The 14939-nt window shown below is 39.7% G+C and overlaps 3 protein-coding genes and 1 non-coding gene across 10 annotated transcripts in view; all 4 read left to right on the forward strand.

Annotated features, from left to right (window-relative positions):
- The first annotated feature begins 162 nt into the window (after positions 1–162).
- On the forward strand, positions 163–235 carry trnak-uuu (transfer RNA lysine (anticodon UUU)). Its single transcript has one exon. It is a non-coding gene; the product is annotated as a tRNA-Lys (tRNA).
- A 44-nt stretch (positions 236–279) lies between these two features.
- Positions 280–2791, forward strand: hce2l2 (high choriolytic enzyme 2-like 2). Its single transcript, XM_074695414.1, has 9 exons — positions 280–774; positions 868–910; positions 1000–1062; positions 1147–1302; positions 1414–1531; positions 1683–1861; positions 2049–2130; positions 2233–2363; positions 2693–2791. Exons 1-9 carry the CDS (start codon positions 715–717, stop codon positions 2710–2712), a joined length of 852 nt encoding a protein of 283 aa, XP_074551515.1. The 5' UTR covers positions 280–714; the 3' UTR covers positions 2713–2791.
- A 969-nt stretch (positions 2792–3760) lies between these two features.
- On the forward strand, positions 3761–10852 carry tra2b (transformer 2 beta homolog). 6 transcript variants are annotated; one of them, XR_012599919.1, is made up of 11 exons: positions 3761–3924; positions 4018–4111; positions 4187–4246; positions 4328–4480; positions 4571–4688; positions 4786–4964; positions 5054–5135; positions 5220–5344; positions 5434–6291; positions 7850–8103; positions 8433–8571. XR_012599919.1 is itself a non-coding variant. In XM_074695416.1 (8 exons), exons 1-8 carry the CDS (start codon positions 6259–6261, stop codon positions 10535–10537), a joined length of 849 nt encoding a protein of 282 aa, XP_074551517.1. In that variant the 5' UTR covers positions 6091–6258; the 3' UTR covers positions 10538–10852. The 6 variants fall into 6 exon arrangements, 2 of the variants coding, with proteins under 2 accessions (XP_074551517.1, XP_074551516.1); XR_012599920.1 differs by having other exon boundaries at positions 7850–8090; XR_012599918.1 differs by having other exon boundaries at positions 7850–8114; positions 8433–8570.
- Positions 10853–14433: 3581 nt separating this feature from the next.
- Positions 14434–14939, forward strand: part of igf2bp2a (insulin-like growth factor 2 mRNA binding protein 2a) — a 64311-nt gene continuing 63805 nt past the window's right edge. For both annotated transcript variants that reach the window (XM_074695409.1, XM_074695410.1), the window contains exon 1: positions 14434–14837. In XM_074695409.1, the coding sequence (XP_074551510.1) occupies positions 14660–14837 (178 nt within the window). In that variant the 5' untranslated portion in view covers positions 14434–14659. The remainder of the gene's footprint in view (positions 14838–14939) is intronic.

The raw sequence follows: 14939 nt of genomic DNA on the forward strand, positions 1-14939 counted from the left end.
TGCTTGGTTAAAAGTGCTGTGATTATAAAATATTTCTTCTCACAAAAGCTATTTTTGCAGGGTTTGTTGAGCTGCCCCGACTGAGGATCGAACTCGCGTCGGAACGAGCACGCGCCACACCGCTGAATTTTTTTAAAAGGCACTTCCGCACTCACTGCCAGAGCCCGGATAGCTCAGTCGGTAGAGCATCAGACTTTTAATCTGAGGGTCCAGGGTTCAAGTCCCTGTTCGGGCGATAGCATTTTCTTTTTTCCACTTAGTGTATAAGCACATGTTACCAAAGTAAGAGCTTTGCTTAAGTCACTGTTCATGTGTTATTAGCAGCACAACATAGCATGTCAACCATTGTTAATCTATGCTTGGGTAGAAAAAAAAACAGCAGTCCAAGTAAAAACACAAGGTATTTAAAGCCTTAAATTGCCTCAAACCTGTGCCAAACATTAAACCATTGAGTGTAAAGCTAGTCATTGCAGAGGAGCTGTTATTACACAGAGTGAGACCTCACATTATCCCACTGTTGGAGTTGTTGTTTATGAAAGAATCAAACTAATTTAGGGATTAAACTCACTCGCAAACAAATAACAGTAACCCTGTTATTTACCTGAGAAAATCATGGGTGTTATCTCAGCACGGTGATTGGGAAGAGCTATAAAGCTAGGAGTTAGTGCTGGTAAAATGGCAATCCTGGGGACGTGCTCTATCTGACTGGCAAAGATGAACCGGATTATCCTCTTGTGCATGGTCTCCACCTATCTCTGCTCCGTACATGCTCAGGTAAATATGGACTTGAGTTTAGCCTTTATCCCAACAAGTTCAAAAACAGACCCTAATAGAGTTGTCCACAATTTTATCTCTTTTCTTCAGCAGAAATTTTTATTCAATCCAAAATGGGGCCCCATTGGCTTCAAAGGTAGTTAAAGTTTGAATTTGATGTGAATGTTAGTATAAATGCTCCAGCAGAAGAGGTGCACATTTTGACTTGGTAATCTTCTCTTTAAGATCGTGCAGAACACGGTGAGAGAACGGCAATGGATGAAATCATTAGAACCAATGAGTTGCATGGTAAGTTGCTAACAATATACTCAACATGTGCAGCTCAAGAGTTTCTGTAGGCCCCCTTACACTGATTTTGATCTTCTTTCTCAGCTTCTCGACTCATAGACAGCACCACCAGCCTCAGAGAGGGAGACATTGCTGTTTCATCTGGAAGGCGCTCCAAAGCCTGCTTTGCTCGTAGCTGCCTCTGGAATAAGTCAGTGGATGGACATGTCTATATTGCATATAGGCTCTCTCCTGAATACAGTATGTTGTTGTTTTTTATAAGTCACTGGTAACAATACATGTGAGTATGAAAAATTTAGAAACTTTTGATACCATTTTGGATATATTATTGTGTTTTTCATGTCCTTATAGCTGAAATGGAAACAAAGGTGATCAAAAAAGGGATGGAAAATGTAGAGAAAGGTACCTGTGTGCGCTTTGTCCCTCGAACTCACCAGCAAGACTACATTGACATCCAATCAAAGGCTGGGTGAGATCCTCGTCCTTTTTATAAAGACAACAGTCTTTGAAAGAGTTTCTTATTGAGAACCTGTGATAAAGATACACTATTTTTATTTATGTGAGAGTAGTTTATAGAATTTCACTTATAACGGCTAAACCTTCACTTATCTATAATCCAGGTGTTGGTCCTACCTTGGTGCGCGTGGTGGAAGACAAACCGTGTCTCTCCAGAGCCCTGACTGCCTGCAGGTCGGAGTCATCTCCCATGAGTTCATGCATGCTCTGGGCTTTGTGCACGAGCAGTCACGCTTCGACCGGGACAACTATGTCACCGTCATGTGGCCAAACATTTGGAGGGGTAATTTAAACAGGGCAGCACAGGGGGTGGCATCAGGGAATGATTTATTCACAAAGTGCAAGACAAATATTACGTAAAATCAACTTGATTTCTTCAAGAATAATCACAAAAGTAAAAAAAGAAAAGTTAAAAATAATTGCCGAAAAAAGTGGAAAAATTGTGAAAAATGTTCTAAAATGTTCTGCAGACCGTTTGAGGAACTTTGAGAAATTCAAGACTGACAATCTGGATCTTCCTTATGACTACAGCTCCATCATGCACTACGGAATGTAAGATAAATTTAAACTTAATCACCAAACATACCAATATATGTTAAATGAATCATAATGTGAGAAATGCTGAAATGTAACTTTAAATATGCACATGTTTAGGTATGCCTACTCTCAGGACGGGGAACCAACCATTCTTCCTAAGAACAGCAACACCAGAGACATAAAGCTGGGACAGACAACAAGTCTCAGCCACATTGACAAGCTGAAAATCAACAAGCTGTATAACTGTGGTTGGTACTAAACACCCTGAATTAGTTTCCAGGAAAACTGTGAACTTTGTAACTTCAACATCATTTGATTTTTTTTTTTTGTAAACAATCCTCTATTTAAAGAGTTTCGTATTTATTTTGAATTTTCACTGTCTAATATGCTCAACCTAATCGTAAATGAGGGCTTTGCTCTCACTTATTTTTTGAGTCTCAATAAAGAAAATTATTATTATGTTTATTATTAAAAAAAGACAGTAACTCTTAGCAACATAGGCAAATACTGACATCAGCTAAAACAAGACATGCCCTCTATTGTCATTTGTTTGATATCTGTCTGCTTCTCTCTGTAGGTGACTTGGATGATAACTAACCAAAGTGAACTGACATCTTGCAGGAATGTTCTGAAAGCTTCTGAAACAAAATTATGTTAAATCATGCAAAAAAGCAACAAAAAAAGAATAAAGATTGATTTAAGCTTCATAACAGTATGTCTTCTGTGTTCATGCAACATTGTGCTCAAAGAAATGTATTAATAATTTATATTTATTATATTTTCAAATGTGGGAAGATTGAGAAAATAAGTTGACGGCAGATTAAACATGGGTCTATTCAGTTAAAGTAATGAGTTTTATGTCATTATCCATCAAATATATACAACGCAAGATTCCTCAACTAACAACATGTGTCTTGAAACAGAGAAAATTGTAATCCTATCTGCTTACATTCTGACAGAATTATAATGAAATGAGTTTTTAGGAATTTGTTAGACAAGAAAAAAAGGAGACAGAACAGTAAAAGTATCAAATATAAAAACAGGCAAGGAAATAAAGAGGAAAACCTACCTTCCTATCACAGATCCAGTTTATCAGGACAATAATACATCCATACTTGAATCCATGCCCTTAACTTAGATGCAGAGGTCGACTGAGCTGCCTGTCTCCAGCCACCTCAGAGGCAAGATTCCACAAACTGCTGACTCCTGACATTCTTTTACCTGACTTTACCCTTTAAATTGAACCCTTGATAGAGGCAGAAAACTATATTTTTGAAGGGATACATTTTTTTTACCCAAATATATTTACTTATGACAAAATGATCATCATCAGGCCAGCGATCACCTGATAGTTTATCACAAAATCACTGGTTTTGAGTACAGTCAGACACAAATTGCTGGTCTCTTGGACTGCTGGAAAAGCAACTGCTGAGGATTTAGTGCATCCAACTGCAAACACCTGTTAGTGTGTCATTTCTGAAAGTGCTGAATCATATGTGAGCTAAGTACAGGGCCAACGTGAAGGTCAGCATCAGGACCACCTGTTACGGATCAGCAGTGGACTTGAGTAAATTACATACGCCGGATGATTAGGGGTCTTAATCATGCTTCATCATGGAACATGTGCCCAATTGGCACAGAGCAGAGGAGAAGTGGGTATATAGATTCAGTGGAGGAGAGGAGTTCAGTTAGATCTTACACTGGACTGAAACTGGAAGGTTAGACAGAAACACAACAATGCAGTCTATCACGATTCTTCTGGGCATCTTGTTTGGCTTGCTTAGCCAGGTCTACACTCTACCTGTTAAGGTCAGTACGAAGAGAAATATTTTTGGATAAAATGCATCTTAGTGAGTTGAAATGTTTTGCAAAACAATCTTTTGATTCTGATTTGTTGAACAGAATTCTACAGCATTACATGAGGGGAAAGTGAGGCTGAAAAGGAAATACTCAGGTGGGCTCTTGAAGAAACTCATTGGTGAACTCCATGGACCATGTAAATATTCCTCTACATTCTGCTGGTAATATTGTTAATACAGGAAGAAAACTAAAACTGTCTTTTTGTGTCCAGATGAAATCACAGACCGTGATGAAATGAATGCGATGGATCAAATTCTGGAAGTCAACAGAAGTAAGTAAACTGTTAATCATGAAAATTAAACAGTTTTAAGCTGTTGCAGGGTTGCTGATAACATTAATTTTTCTTCATTAGAGTTTCGAGCTCCTCGAGGACTGACTCTGAGAGAAGGAGATATTGCCAGCTCTCATATTCGGAGCGCCATAACCTGCGCTAACAATGCCTGTCTGTGGCCCAAAGCAATGGATGGATTTGTTTACGTCCCCTACATCCTCTCTCCATTGTATGGTAGGAATTCACAATTTGAAACAGGTCTTGTGAATCAAGTAGAAACTAAATTTTTCTTTTCAACTTGAGATTTTCTCTTTTTTATTGCAGAGGACATGGACAGAATCACCATAGAAACAGGGATGCAGGACATTTCCTCTTCAACATGTATCAAATTTATCCCACGCACACTTGAAGCCAACTTCCTGGATATTCAGCCGAGATATGGGTGAGTGAGCCGCTTGTAAAGCTTGTCTTGAAAACAATGTGTGTGATTCTTATTCAGTGATTTTGTATCATAATTCTAATTTCTGTCTTGCATCCAGCTGCTGGTCGTTCCTAGGGCAGACTGGTGGAAGTCAAACCCTCTCCTTGCAGAGCCCTGGGTGCATGTGGTCTGGAGTGGCAGCCCATGAGTTTATGCATGCTCTTGGATTTGTGCACGAGCAGTCTCGTTCTGATAGAGATCGCTACGTCTCAATCGTATGGAAGAACATCATACCAGGTAGGGTTTACTGATGCTTTTGGGAAACCTTTATTTGCATAGCGTCTCCTTTCTCTCATCAAATGTGTTTGTGCTTAATTGTTTAACAGACCAAATGCACAACTTCAGGAAACAGCTGACAAACAACCTGAACAGCCCGTATGACTATGGCTCTGTCATGCATTATGGAAGGTGAGCTGCACTTTGAGGTGATAAAATTATAGCATTTGCATGTTTTGCTGGGTGTCAGTACCATATACTTTATTTTCCCAACAGATATGCCTTCTCTGAAGATGGTGGACCCACAATCATCCCCAAACCCGATCCTTATATACCTATCGGCCAACGGGATGGACCAAGTTCTCTAGACCTTCATAAAATCAATGTCCTCTACAACTGTGGTAGGTTAACCATCATTTTTACGAACTAGAAGAAATTTTCTCACATTTGCATGGATTGACAAAATTTTATGCTTTTCTCTTCACTGTAGGTACCACTGAGTAATTGGATCCTGTGGTTATATCTGTCACATTTGGGAAATGGATACTCATAACTGCTCTTCTTGAGTAAATTCTGTGTGCAACTTAACTCCATACCATTTTTGATTTTCCTTACTAAAAGTCTGAATGTTCAGAAATTCTATTGTGTGGCTTTGCATGGCTTTTAGTCTGCTCTGATGACATTCTACTAACTTAAGCTACCATGACAGAAATAAAGGAACAAGAAAGAACAGAGCTGCAATTTTTAGCTTGAAGTTCTGAGATATAAAATAATGTCCTTGCTGCTGCCAGCTATAGCACTGTATCCAGTCTGTGAATCAGTTTGTTCATTCATCTCTGCTTTTGCTCAGTTCAAATAAAAAACTGCAACAGTTGATCAGTCAGTCTGTTTTACACTTCACGTCACATCACTTTGCAATTGTGTTGCATTGGCTCTGGTTTATTTTTGAGTAAAGTGTAGCAAGATAAATCTTTTCTGTTTATATCACTATAGAAGTGGTGAATCGTTTGCTAACTTTGTCAATATCTATACTGAACGCTTGAAATGCACTTCAAATGTTGTAAGAACAACTACCCAGAATAAATAATCACATCAAACATAACAAACATTACTTTTTGTTTTCTAAGTGAGGCCCCGAGCTTCCGCATGGCACGTGTCCCGTCAGTGCCCAGCAGGCTCGAGGGGCGCGTGAGTTAATGTTTAACGTAACTACCGTCGCTGCCACAGCTCGAGCACACACGGCCATATTGTTAATCGTAGCTAGATGATAGGCACAGCACTCTAGCTCTTTTTCAGGCTCTGTTTCAGTTTAAAAATGAGTGATAACGGCAAAGGCTACGGCGAACGGGTATGTATGAACTACGTGAATGTTTTTACTGTTTTTATCAAGCTCACGTCTGAATGACGCAGTTGTACTAAACTGACCGATAGACGGTCCCCATGTTGTGTTAGCTAATGCTGGTTAGCTTACGTTCGCTAGCTAATTCAATTTTTGCGTCGATAGTTATGACTGAATTGACTTATCAAAACTGATCCAATATTGGTTATCAGTTTAATATCGATTCTCGCTTACTGCATGACCCAGGCTAGATTCATGCGATTTCGAGCAAGTCGGTGAATATACGTGAGTTAGCAGCTCAACGCTAGCGTTAGCTTATCATTGTTAGCATACGTTAGCTCAACCACGGGCACCTTTGTGTGGCGATAATACTGATACTACCATGTTAGCGCTACGTCCTGCCACCTTCCTTTCAAAGCATGTTGAATAAATGGGTAATGTGTTGACTGTTTATCGTCAAATTTGTTAATAACTGAGCCAGTCGTGTTTCAGATGCGTAAAATCAAGTTAAAGAAAATCGGGGCTAAAGTAATCCTCTGTCGACAGTAACTGGATTATTTCGCACAGGGGTATTAAATTTAACCATTTTGAGATTTGGAATGGATAGTCTTTGCATTTGGTGGAAAAAATGGTTCAGTGTAGTACTCAAGGCAAGGAATCTGTGATTTGCATCAACTCGATGATATGACCTTTAGGTCGCCATGAAAAAAACAAAAGTAGCTTTAAATGTGCTAAACATTCCGCTCCACTACAACGTGCGTTTTATGCTTTGTTTCGGGGACTGATCGGCGTGTTTAATTAAATTCGTGAATCAAATTCGTACATTTTTAAGTACAATTCTATGTAAGAGACATGGTGCATTTTGCACGAAAACAGCAACACAAATCATGAGAAATTGTCGTGCATTGTGCACCGATTAGCTCAGTTTTTAACAGCTGAATACTTTGTTTAAAACTTCCTGTGATGTTATATACATCACAGGAATGAAGCATGGAGAGGTAGTTTTCTTATTTGGCAAATTGTTTTCCTTATACTTCTTAGAGTCAACACTGTATGAATCAAGTTTCTTGCCAAAAATGCATATTTCTTTATTTTCTTTCACATCTGTGCTTGTGAGCTAAAACTAAGTATGACAGCAGACTATCTTTACGCTGTTAGTGCAAACCAAAACTGTTTTCTGCTAGTGGGGTTTCATCTTTAGCAAGTTATGATCACATTCAGTGATTTGATGCAGACTTTTGGCCTAATGCAGCCTCTTCACAAAGGTTTGACGATAATAAATTATTGGAAGACACTATTTTATCAGTATATATATTTTATAACATAGCGATTTAGAAGTTTACATTAGTTTTTTCATGAAATACGTACCAAACCTGCAGTGTCTGTTGAAATAAGGCTGCAAACATCAAACCACTGAAAGTGAAATGTACAAAGCTAACATTAACAGTGTTCATGATGTGGTGTTAAACATTCCCATGCATGTGATATGATTTCAATAACACTTGTTGAATGAGGGTTCAGTTTTTATTGTAGTCATATATTCTTCATCCTTTTCTTTTCCATAAAGGTTAAGTTCGGACGAAGAAAATGCAGAAGAAGTCTCACGTCCACTTTATTTTCTGTAATATGAAGCTCAGATGTGTGACGCTCAATTGTTGGGTGCATGCTAAAACATGAGGAGGGAAGAAGTGTGGGCTGTGTGTGAGAAGGGGGAAGTAAGAAGATGTAAGAAAAATTGAAGAAAGAAGAATAATGTGAAGTAATGAAGTTACAGAAATGAAGTTAAGGAAGAAAATAATCTGGATGAGGTCACCACTCTAAGTAAATTTCTGGTCTGTTTGTCATATGCGTGCATGTTTTCTTTATTAAACACACACATTAGTTTCAATCATTACAATTTTTATACAACTGCTACATTTTAATGTGTTGACAATAATTTTAATTTGTAATGTAATCTTATTCTGTCATCTACAGCTATAAATATAGAATTAACCTACATTCCTAATCCACAAACCTAAATTCTGTTCTTTTCTCTACCTTTCACAGGATAGTCTTAATTCTTTACTACATGATGAAATTTAGGCACATCTATGAACTCGTCCTCCTGTTTGTGCTGAACGTTGTTCTTTTGGTGTGTGTGGTTTGTTCAGGAGTCCCGCTCTGGATCCAGGAGCATCAGTCCACGGGGCTCCAGGAAGTCAGCGAGCCGCTCCCCGGCGTGCTCTCCTGCACGCTCTAAAGAAGGATCCCGCCACTCCCGCTCCAAGTCTCGTTCTCGTTCCAGGTCAAAATCCAGGTGGGTGAGCCGTACTTTTCCTAAAGCTTCAAAGGCAAGATGTCTTTAGCTGGGACACTGCTCCAGCTATGTTTACTTTTTTAATATTTACACAATCCAACAAAATTCATTCTGAGATTTTAAGTGAACTTCATTCCCCTCTTATCTTGTGACTATAAAATTTGACTGTCTGGGTTATTTGAAATCTTTTTTATCTTTTTGTTCATTTGTACATTGACCTACATCGTTTCCTGCAGACTCATTTTTGTATCTGCTGGTTTCCTAGTTGAACTATGAGCTCAGTAGTTCATCCTTCCACTCAGAAACAGTAGAAGACTATAGACCCACTGAAAGCAAACTGATCCAGTTATGAATGCAGCTCCACTTTGCTTGTTACCTGCCAAAAGCATGCTGGGACACGTAGTGACGCCACCAAGCCGACGATGCCACTTCTTAACCGCATCACTCCTTCATAATGACATTGCAACTGCTGTGTGAAAATGGTGGTGTTCTTCTTACCAAAACACTCGTGTGGATAGCTGTTTGCATACAAAGACTCAAAGTCAACAGATGATGAGGCTGGAGGAGTTCAGGCTTCAAATGTAGACACCTGAGCCTCTGATTCAGGTGTTTATAGAAAGCATTTCTTTCTCTGATCAGGCTAATGTTCTGATAAGTAGTAGTCCATGCTACAGTTTTGTATTTGTAATAATTTAAAGACAAATGATCAAACCACTGGGACTAATCATTTTCGTCTCTACACAGGTCCCATTCCCATTATGGCTCACGCAGACGCTACAGCCGCTCTCGCTCCCGCTCAAAGTCCTATCGCCGCAGGTCTCACAGCCGGTCCTACAGCGGAGAGCGCAGGCGCAGGAGCCACAGTCGCTCACCAATGTCCAACCGCCGCAGGCACATTGGTAACCGCGTAAGTGCTCAGTGTTACATTTTTATGCAAGAAATTTCACATTTAAAAAGAAAAGTTGGCGAATGTTTTCATTTTGTATGAATATTCAGATGTGAAGCTGTATTTGATGATGGAACCATAATCTCTTTAAAAACTTCAGGCTAATCCAGATCCAAACAGCTGTCTGGGAGTGTTTGGCCTGAGTTTGTACACCACAGAGAGGGATCTGAGAGAAGTCTTCTCTAAGTACGGCCCCCTGGCAGACGTCTCCATTGTGTATGACCAGCAGTCAAGGCGTTCCAGGGGCTTCGCTTTCGTCTACTTTGAGAACAGAGATGATGCTAATGAGGTAAAAGAACTTAAGTTTGGCTGCAAAACTCCTCCTTGACTCCTGTCGTAGTCCTTACAGGAAATTTGTGCCTTTGTTCACTTTCAGGCGAAGGAACGAGCCAATGGCATGGAGCTGGATGGTCGTAGGATCAGGGTGGACTTCTCCATCACTAAACGACCTCACACCCCAACCCCTGGAATCTACATGGGCCGGCCCACATAGTAAGCCATCAAAACCACTGAGTTCTGACCCTGTTTGGGAATAACTGAGATATACTTATTAAAAGATAAACTAATTTTCTCTTGTGTAGTGGTGGAGGTGGCCCGAGTGGTCCACGACGCAGCTCACGTGACTATGACCGCGGATATGACCGTGGGTACGATAGAGGAGGTTATGACCGCTATGACGACAGGGACTACTATAGATCATACAGGTGTGTGTGTTCTTTTAAGTGTTTCAGCTGCAATTCTGAAGAGAAGAAAAAGGACACAACTTTTGTTTTATCTTCGTCAGTTTACGCAGGTGAGAAAAATCCAAACTAAAAAAAACTTCTTATGTTGTTTTGTTCCAGAAGGCGATCTCCGTCTCCGTACTACAGAGGAGCTTACAGGTCTCGCTCTAGATCACGGTCTTACTCTCCACGTGAGTGCCTCTCTGTATATGAACAGTTTATTGGAGGAACACAACAGGTAATGCAATGTGTTATAACCGTGAATCTGTTTTTCTTGCAGGTCGTTATTGAGGCCCCTCCTCTTCCAAAGCTCAGACCAGAAGTGTTTCTGATTGGTATGATTGTTTGCAGAGTAGATTTGTTTTCTCTTAAAGTGAAGGTCTCGCCTCTCTTTACTTGTGTCTGTGAACAGTTAATGTATCTTGGGACTGGTCGAACAGCTACGTCAGTCAAATGACCCGAGCTGTCCTCTCATGTTTTTAATTTTAACTGTATGGCAAATATCAGCCGTAAACAATATACGTTTGATTTTTATTTTCTTTTTGTATACAAATTTAGTGGAAATTCATCTTGGGACTTATTAAAAGAAAGATGCATTTTTTTCAATTTGACTTGTGTCTGTCCTTACAGCTCTCCAACACTTGTTTCTATATTTGCTGTTGCATTGCTGCTTTTTATACAAAGGTGGGTTTACAATGATAGTAATAGCATGAGCTGTCAAATCAAAGCTAAATTCCTGTTTTCTATGGATCAGAAAACAGAGTGTATCAAAACTACCTGTTTGACTTCTGTAAATTCACCTCCGACAGCCTTTTGTTGGAGACAGATTAGGGTTCAGCAGCATTTATCTGTTTGAAAAGGAAGCAGGAACAGCAGTTGAAAAGATGATACTAAATGGATAGTCTACGCAGGTGTTTATCTAATTATATTGACAAGAAAACTGAAAGCTGATACTCTGCTTCAACACTTTGAATCTTTTCCCAGATGTCAAGGTTTTGTTGCAGCTCAAATAATAAAAACAAAACAAAAAGGCAATTCATTCCGAACACAGGCTGATATTCACTAAAGGCATCGTCAGTCATGCAAGCACAAGTTAAAACCGGTCTTTGAGCAGACTTATGAGGCTGACTCATGTTTGAGTAAATTCAGCTGAATAAGGTGAGTTAATTTTGATGTGTACTCTGTGTAAATAAACTAGTACCCAGACTTTTACTGGTTAGGCCTTAAGCTGTGGAATTCCCCATTTGAGGAGGTCTTACTAGTAAAGCCTGTCCTCTTTAAATCTTGTAAGTATTCATTTGTAGTATTGTGGTTATTTTAACATTTAATATTGACTGTGTATCTACTTGTGTTTACCATTTTTTATTTTAGTATTTGCATGTAAAGCTCCTTATTCTTCTGATTTGGTAAAGGTTCTTCCTTAAAAAAAAACAAAAAACTCATTGCCTGACAGGGAGAGAGCAGCATGTGTGTCTGTGAGGGTCTTCAGTCCAACATCTACCCCTGCTGGTCACACTGCTGCTCTTTCCAGCATATATAACATGTTTAATTTATTCTACATAAACTGTGACACTACTATAGTTTTGGCCTTTGATTAGGTAAAAAAGTTAAAGTCAGGTAAAATCAGCTTCTTCTTAAAGGGCCGGTCTCTTCCAAATATGTGTAAGGAGTTCTTTGGGTATAAATTGGATTAACTTTCAGTTATTTCAAAATCCAGGAACGAGGATTTTAACAGTTTAAATTGTGGTGCTCACAAAAATTTGCCATACGGATAAACACAATGATACACATACAAGTCAGCACAGGTTTTTTTTTTCAGATGTGTTGATTTTCTATCAAAGTAGTTGTACCCAAAAAAAAAGTAAATAAAAAAGTAAACCATCTTTAAAAACGGTACTTTACTCATACCCCACTTTAATAATTCAGGGTAAACAAAACATATTAGTTTAATGCAAAACAAAACAGAAGACTTAGACAGTTGTAGCAATGATAGGATTGTGTAAACCGTTCAGGAATCATGTTTTAGCCCACAGGGGATACACAGTACAACAAGGAACTTGTAAACAGGATGTCAACGGCAATTGAATAATTAAATGTAATCCTAGTTTATATTTTATGTATGTTTTTGGGAATGGCCTTTCATCTAAATCCTCCAGGCTGGGAGTGCTGTAATAAAAATGTTTTATGGATGAGTTAACTGAACTTTTCACCTTAAATTCATGTTAAGAAGTAAGAGGAATCTAAAAACCATTATAAGAGTAAATAACGCTGGGAAGTGCACAGTTAGGGACTTGGGGCAGGAGTCAATGGCATAAATAAAAGTGTTCTGATTTGGAATCAAAAGAAATATTTAAAAAATCACACATTGACGAGTACATGAGCTTATTTAATTTTCTCTTTTATTACAAGTCCAAATGACCCGTTTGGTTTGATTCACAGGTCATTCTGTGCTCCCCAAACATCACATCCCCTCCAGCTTTAGCTAATTTTACACTCTGAGCTGAAATGATATTTGTTGGTTGCTCCATTTGTCAGCATACTGACCTAATTGAGCATAGCATTTTAACAAGAAGGGATGTAAATGACTCTGGGTGTGTGCTGACATTTCTCTCTGCCCCGTGTCCACTTCTTTAGAGAAACAAGGCATTTTACAGCAACTTGCAAGGTAATTCAATCAATTTGAGTTGATTGTTTAATATAGAATGGACGTCAACAGCTGTAAAAATGAATTTAATCATGATTTGGTCCGGGAGATGAATGTGTAATTTCTTAGAACAGTGAATGAGTTTCAGCTAGCAGTAGAAAGGCCTGCGCCCACACTGTTGTTAGCATGTCATCAGGAAAGTAACTAAAGAGCTGTTTTGTAAATAGGGCACAGCTTGGACATTCCTCTGTTCACACACACACACACACACACACACACACACACACACACACACACACACACACACACACACACACACACACACACACACACTCGTAAACAAGCAGAGGAATGGTGGTCACTCCTGCTGCTGGCACTCTCCTCACTACAGTAGGGTGGCAGTAATGTTCCAAGGCACAGGCCAGTCACATGTAGACACACTCAAGTGCTGTAGGCAATAAGCTCCTCCCTCTTGTAGGTACAAGACTACACATCCATGCAATGAGCACTGCAGCTGTGTGTGTGTGAGTGTGCCTGTGTGTGTCCACTGCCCTTCCCCTTTTATCACATTTCAGCTTTTGTGCAGGAATCCACTTTGATTGCTTAGCTTTGCTTCCCCTCCCTAAACACACCCACACACACACACACACACATCTACATCTTAAGAAAAGAGATAAAGAAAAAGATGCTTATATCATGTGTGTATCCTGGAGTATGAGCTCAGACTGGCTAAGTGACACTGCATAGAGGGCGCCTCCCTCATGTACAAATATAAGAGGGTCAGGAATCCCCTCATCTATGTCTGACAGCTTCTAAAAATGAAAATGAATGCAGGTACATCCACTGTACTATCCACAGGTTGAAATGCAAAGTGCCTTATTAAAGGAGCGTCTTCCCCTTTAATAAGGCACCAGTGGCGTCTGATAAGAATGAAATGCAGCTCCAACAATTGACTACTTATAGGATAAAATGAACAAAAATGGCTGATTTACACTTTCGCTTTCTGTTTTGTATAGAAAATCATCTTTAAGACAGTGAATTTACTGTGAGACAAAAGTAAACAAAATATAAGGAGGGTGTTATTGTAATGATACATTTTAATGTAGTTAAATTCAATAAATAAAAATCAAGCCTCCACAGCGAGGCTGGAAGTGCTCGCTCCATGAATCCATATTTCCGTGTCACTCATAAATAAATAAAAGGCAAACTGTGGGGATCAGTCACACTGTTTGGGTCGACAACTCCAGTGACAACGACTTGATTTTCCACACAGTAGCCCCCTTTTCTCACTCAAGCCAGCCTGGAGGGACCCAAGGCACGGCCCTTATTATGATTTGATGAAATAACCCCTCTGCCTCCTTAAGCCCATCCCTTTGCTGAATGCACCCAGTGATCATCATGCCACTTTCAGAGCCTAATGCACTTTCTGCGCCGGAGAACCGGGAGTGAGCCCACATGCACCTCCAAACAGTTTTTTTTGTGTGATTTTAAGGGAGATTTTATTTAGAGGCGGTGCTTGTTGGCTCCAGAGGAGCGTCGTAACGACACTTTTCCCCCCAGTCCCTGTTAAAAGAGTTAGACCAGGGCCAGAGTTGGTGCTGGGGGGTCGCTTATAGCTTAGTGATTTCCTGGGGGGTAATTGCTGCGTTTTCTTTTTTAAACACAGCATTTTTTTCTATCTGATTTTATTTTATTTTTTTTGATACTTATCGCCACTCACTCTTTCCCTCTCAGCTCAGAATCACCTTCGAGATTTTTCCTTTCAGATCATGAACAAACTATATGTTGGGAATTTAAGTCCTTCGGTCACTGTCGAGGACTTGCAGCAGCTCTTTGGGGAGAGGAAACTGCCAGTGGCCGAGCAGGTCCTGCTCAAATCCGGCTATGCTTTTGTGGACTTCCCCGACCTGAACTCGGCCATAAAGGTTGTAGATGCTTTTTCTAGTGGTAAGTGTTGGATTTGATAAGTGATGCTACTGGTGACAGGGGGAAATAATTCGCAGCGGGTCAAACTACACGATCTGGTTAAAACACAATAGCTCCGAGCTG

The sequence above is a fragment of the Halichoeres trimaculatus genome, unplaced genomic scaffold, assembly GCF_033239565.1.
Source record: "Halichoeres trimaculatus isolate MK-OKI-2021-1 unplaced genomic scaffold, fHalTri1.1 fHalTri1_scaffold_19, whole genome shotgun sequence".
NCBI classification, from domain to species: Eukaryota; Metazoa; Chordata; class Actinopteri; order Labriformes; family Labridae; genus Halichoeres; species Halichoeres trimaculatus.

Coding starts and splice junctions, on each gene's coding strand:
- tra2b (XM_074695415.1), top strand. CDS start 6,259: ATGAGTGATAACGGCAAAGGCTACGGCGAACGG. Junction 8,579..9,322: donor CGTTCCAGGTCAAAATCCAG/GTGGGTGAGCCG, acceptor GTCTCTACACAG/GTCCCATTCCCATTATGGCT. Junction 9,486..9,624: donor GCAGGCACATTGGTAACCGC/GTAAGTGCTCAG, acceptor TAAAAACTTCAG/GCTAATCCAGATCCAAACAG.
- hce2l2 (XM_074695414.1), top strand. CDS start 715: ATGAACCGGATTATCCTCTTGTGCATGGTCTCCACCTATCTCTGCTCC. Junction 1,063..1,146: donor TAGAACCAATGAGTTGCATG/GTAAGTTGCTAA, acceptor CTTCTTTCTCAG/CTTCTCGACTCATAGACAGC. Junction 1,532..1,682: donor GACATCCAATCAAAGGCTGG/GTGAGATCCTCG, acceptor TCTATAATCCAG/GTGTTGGTCCTACCTTGGTG.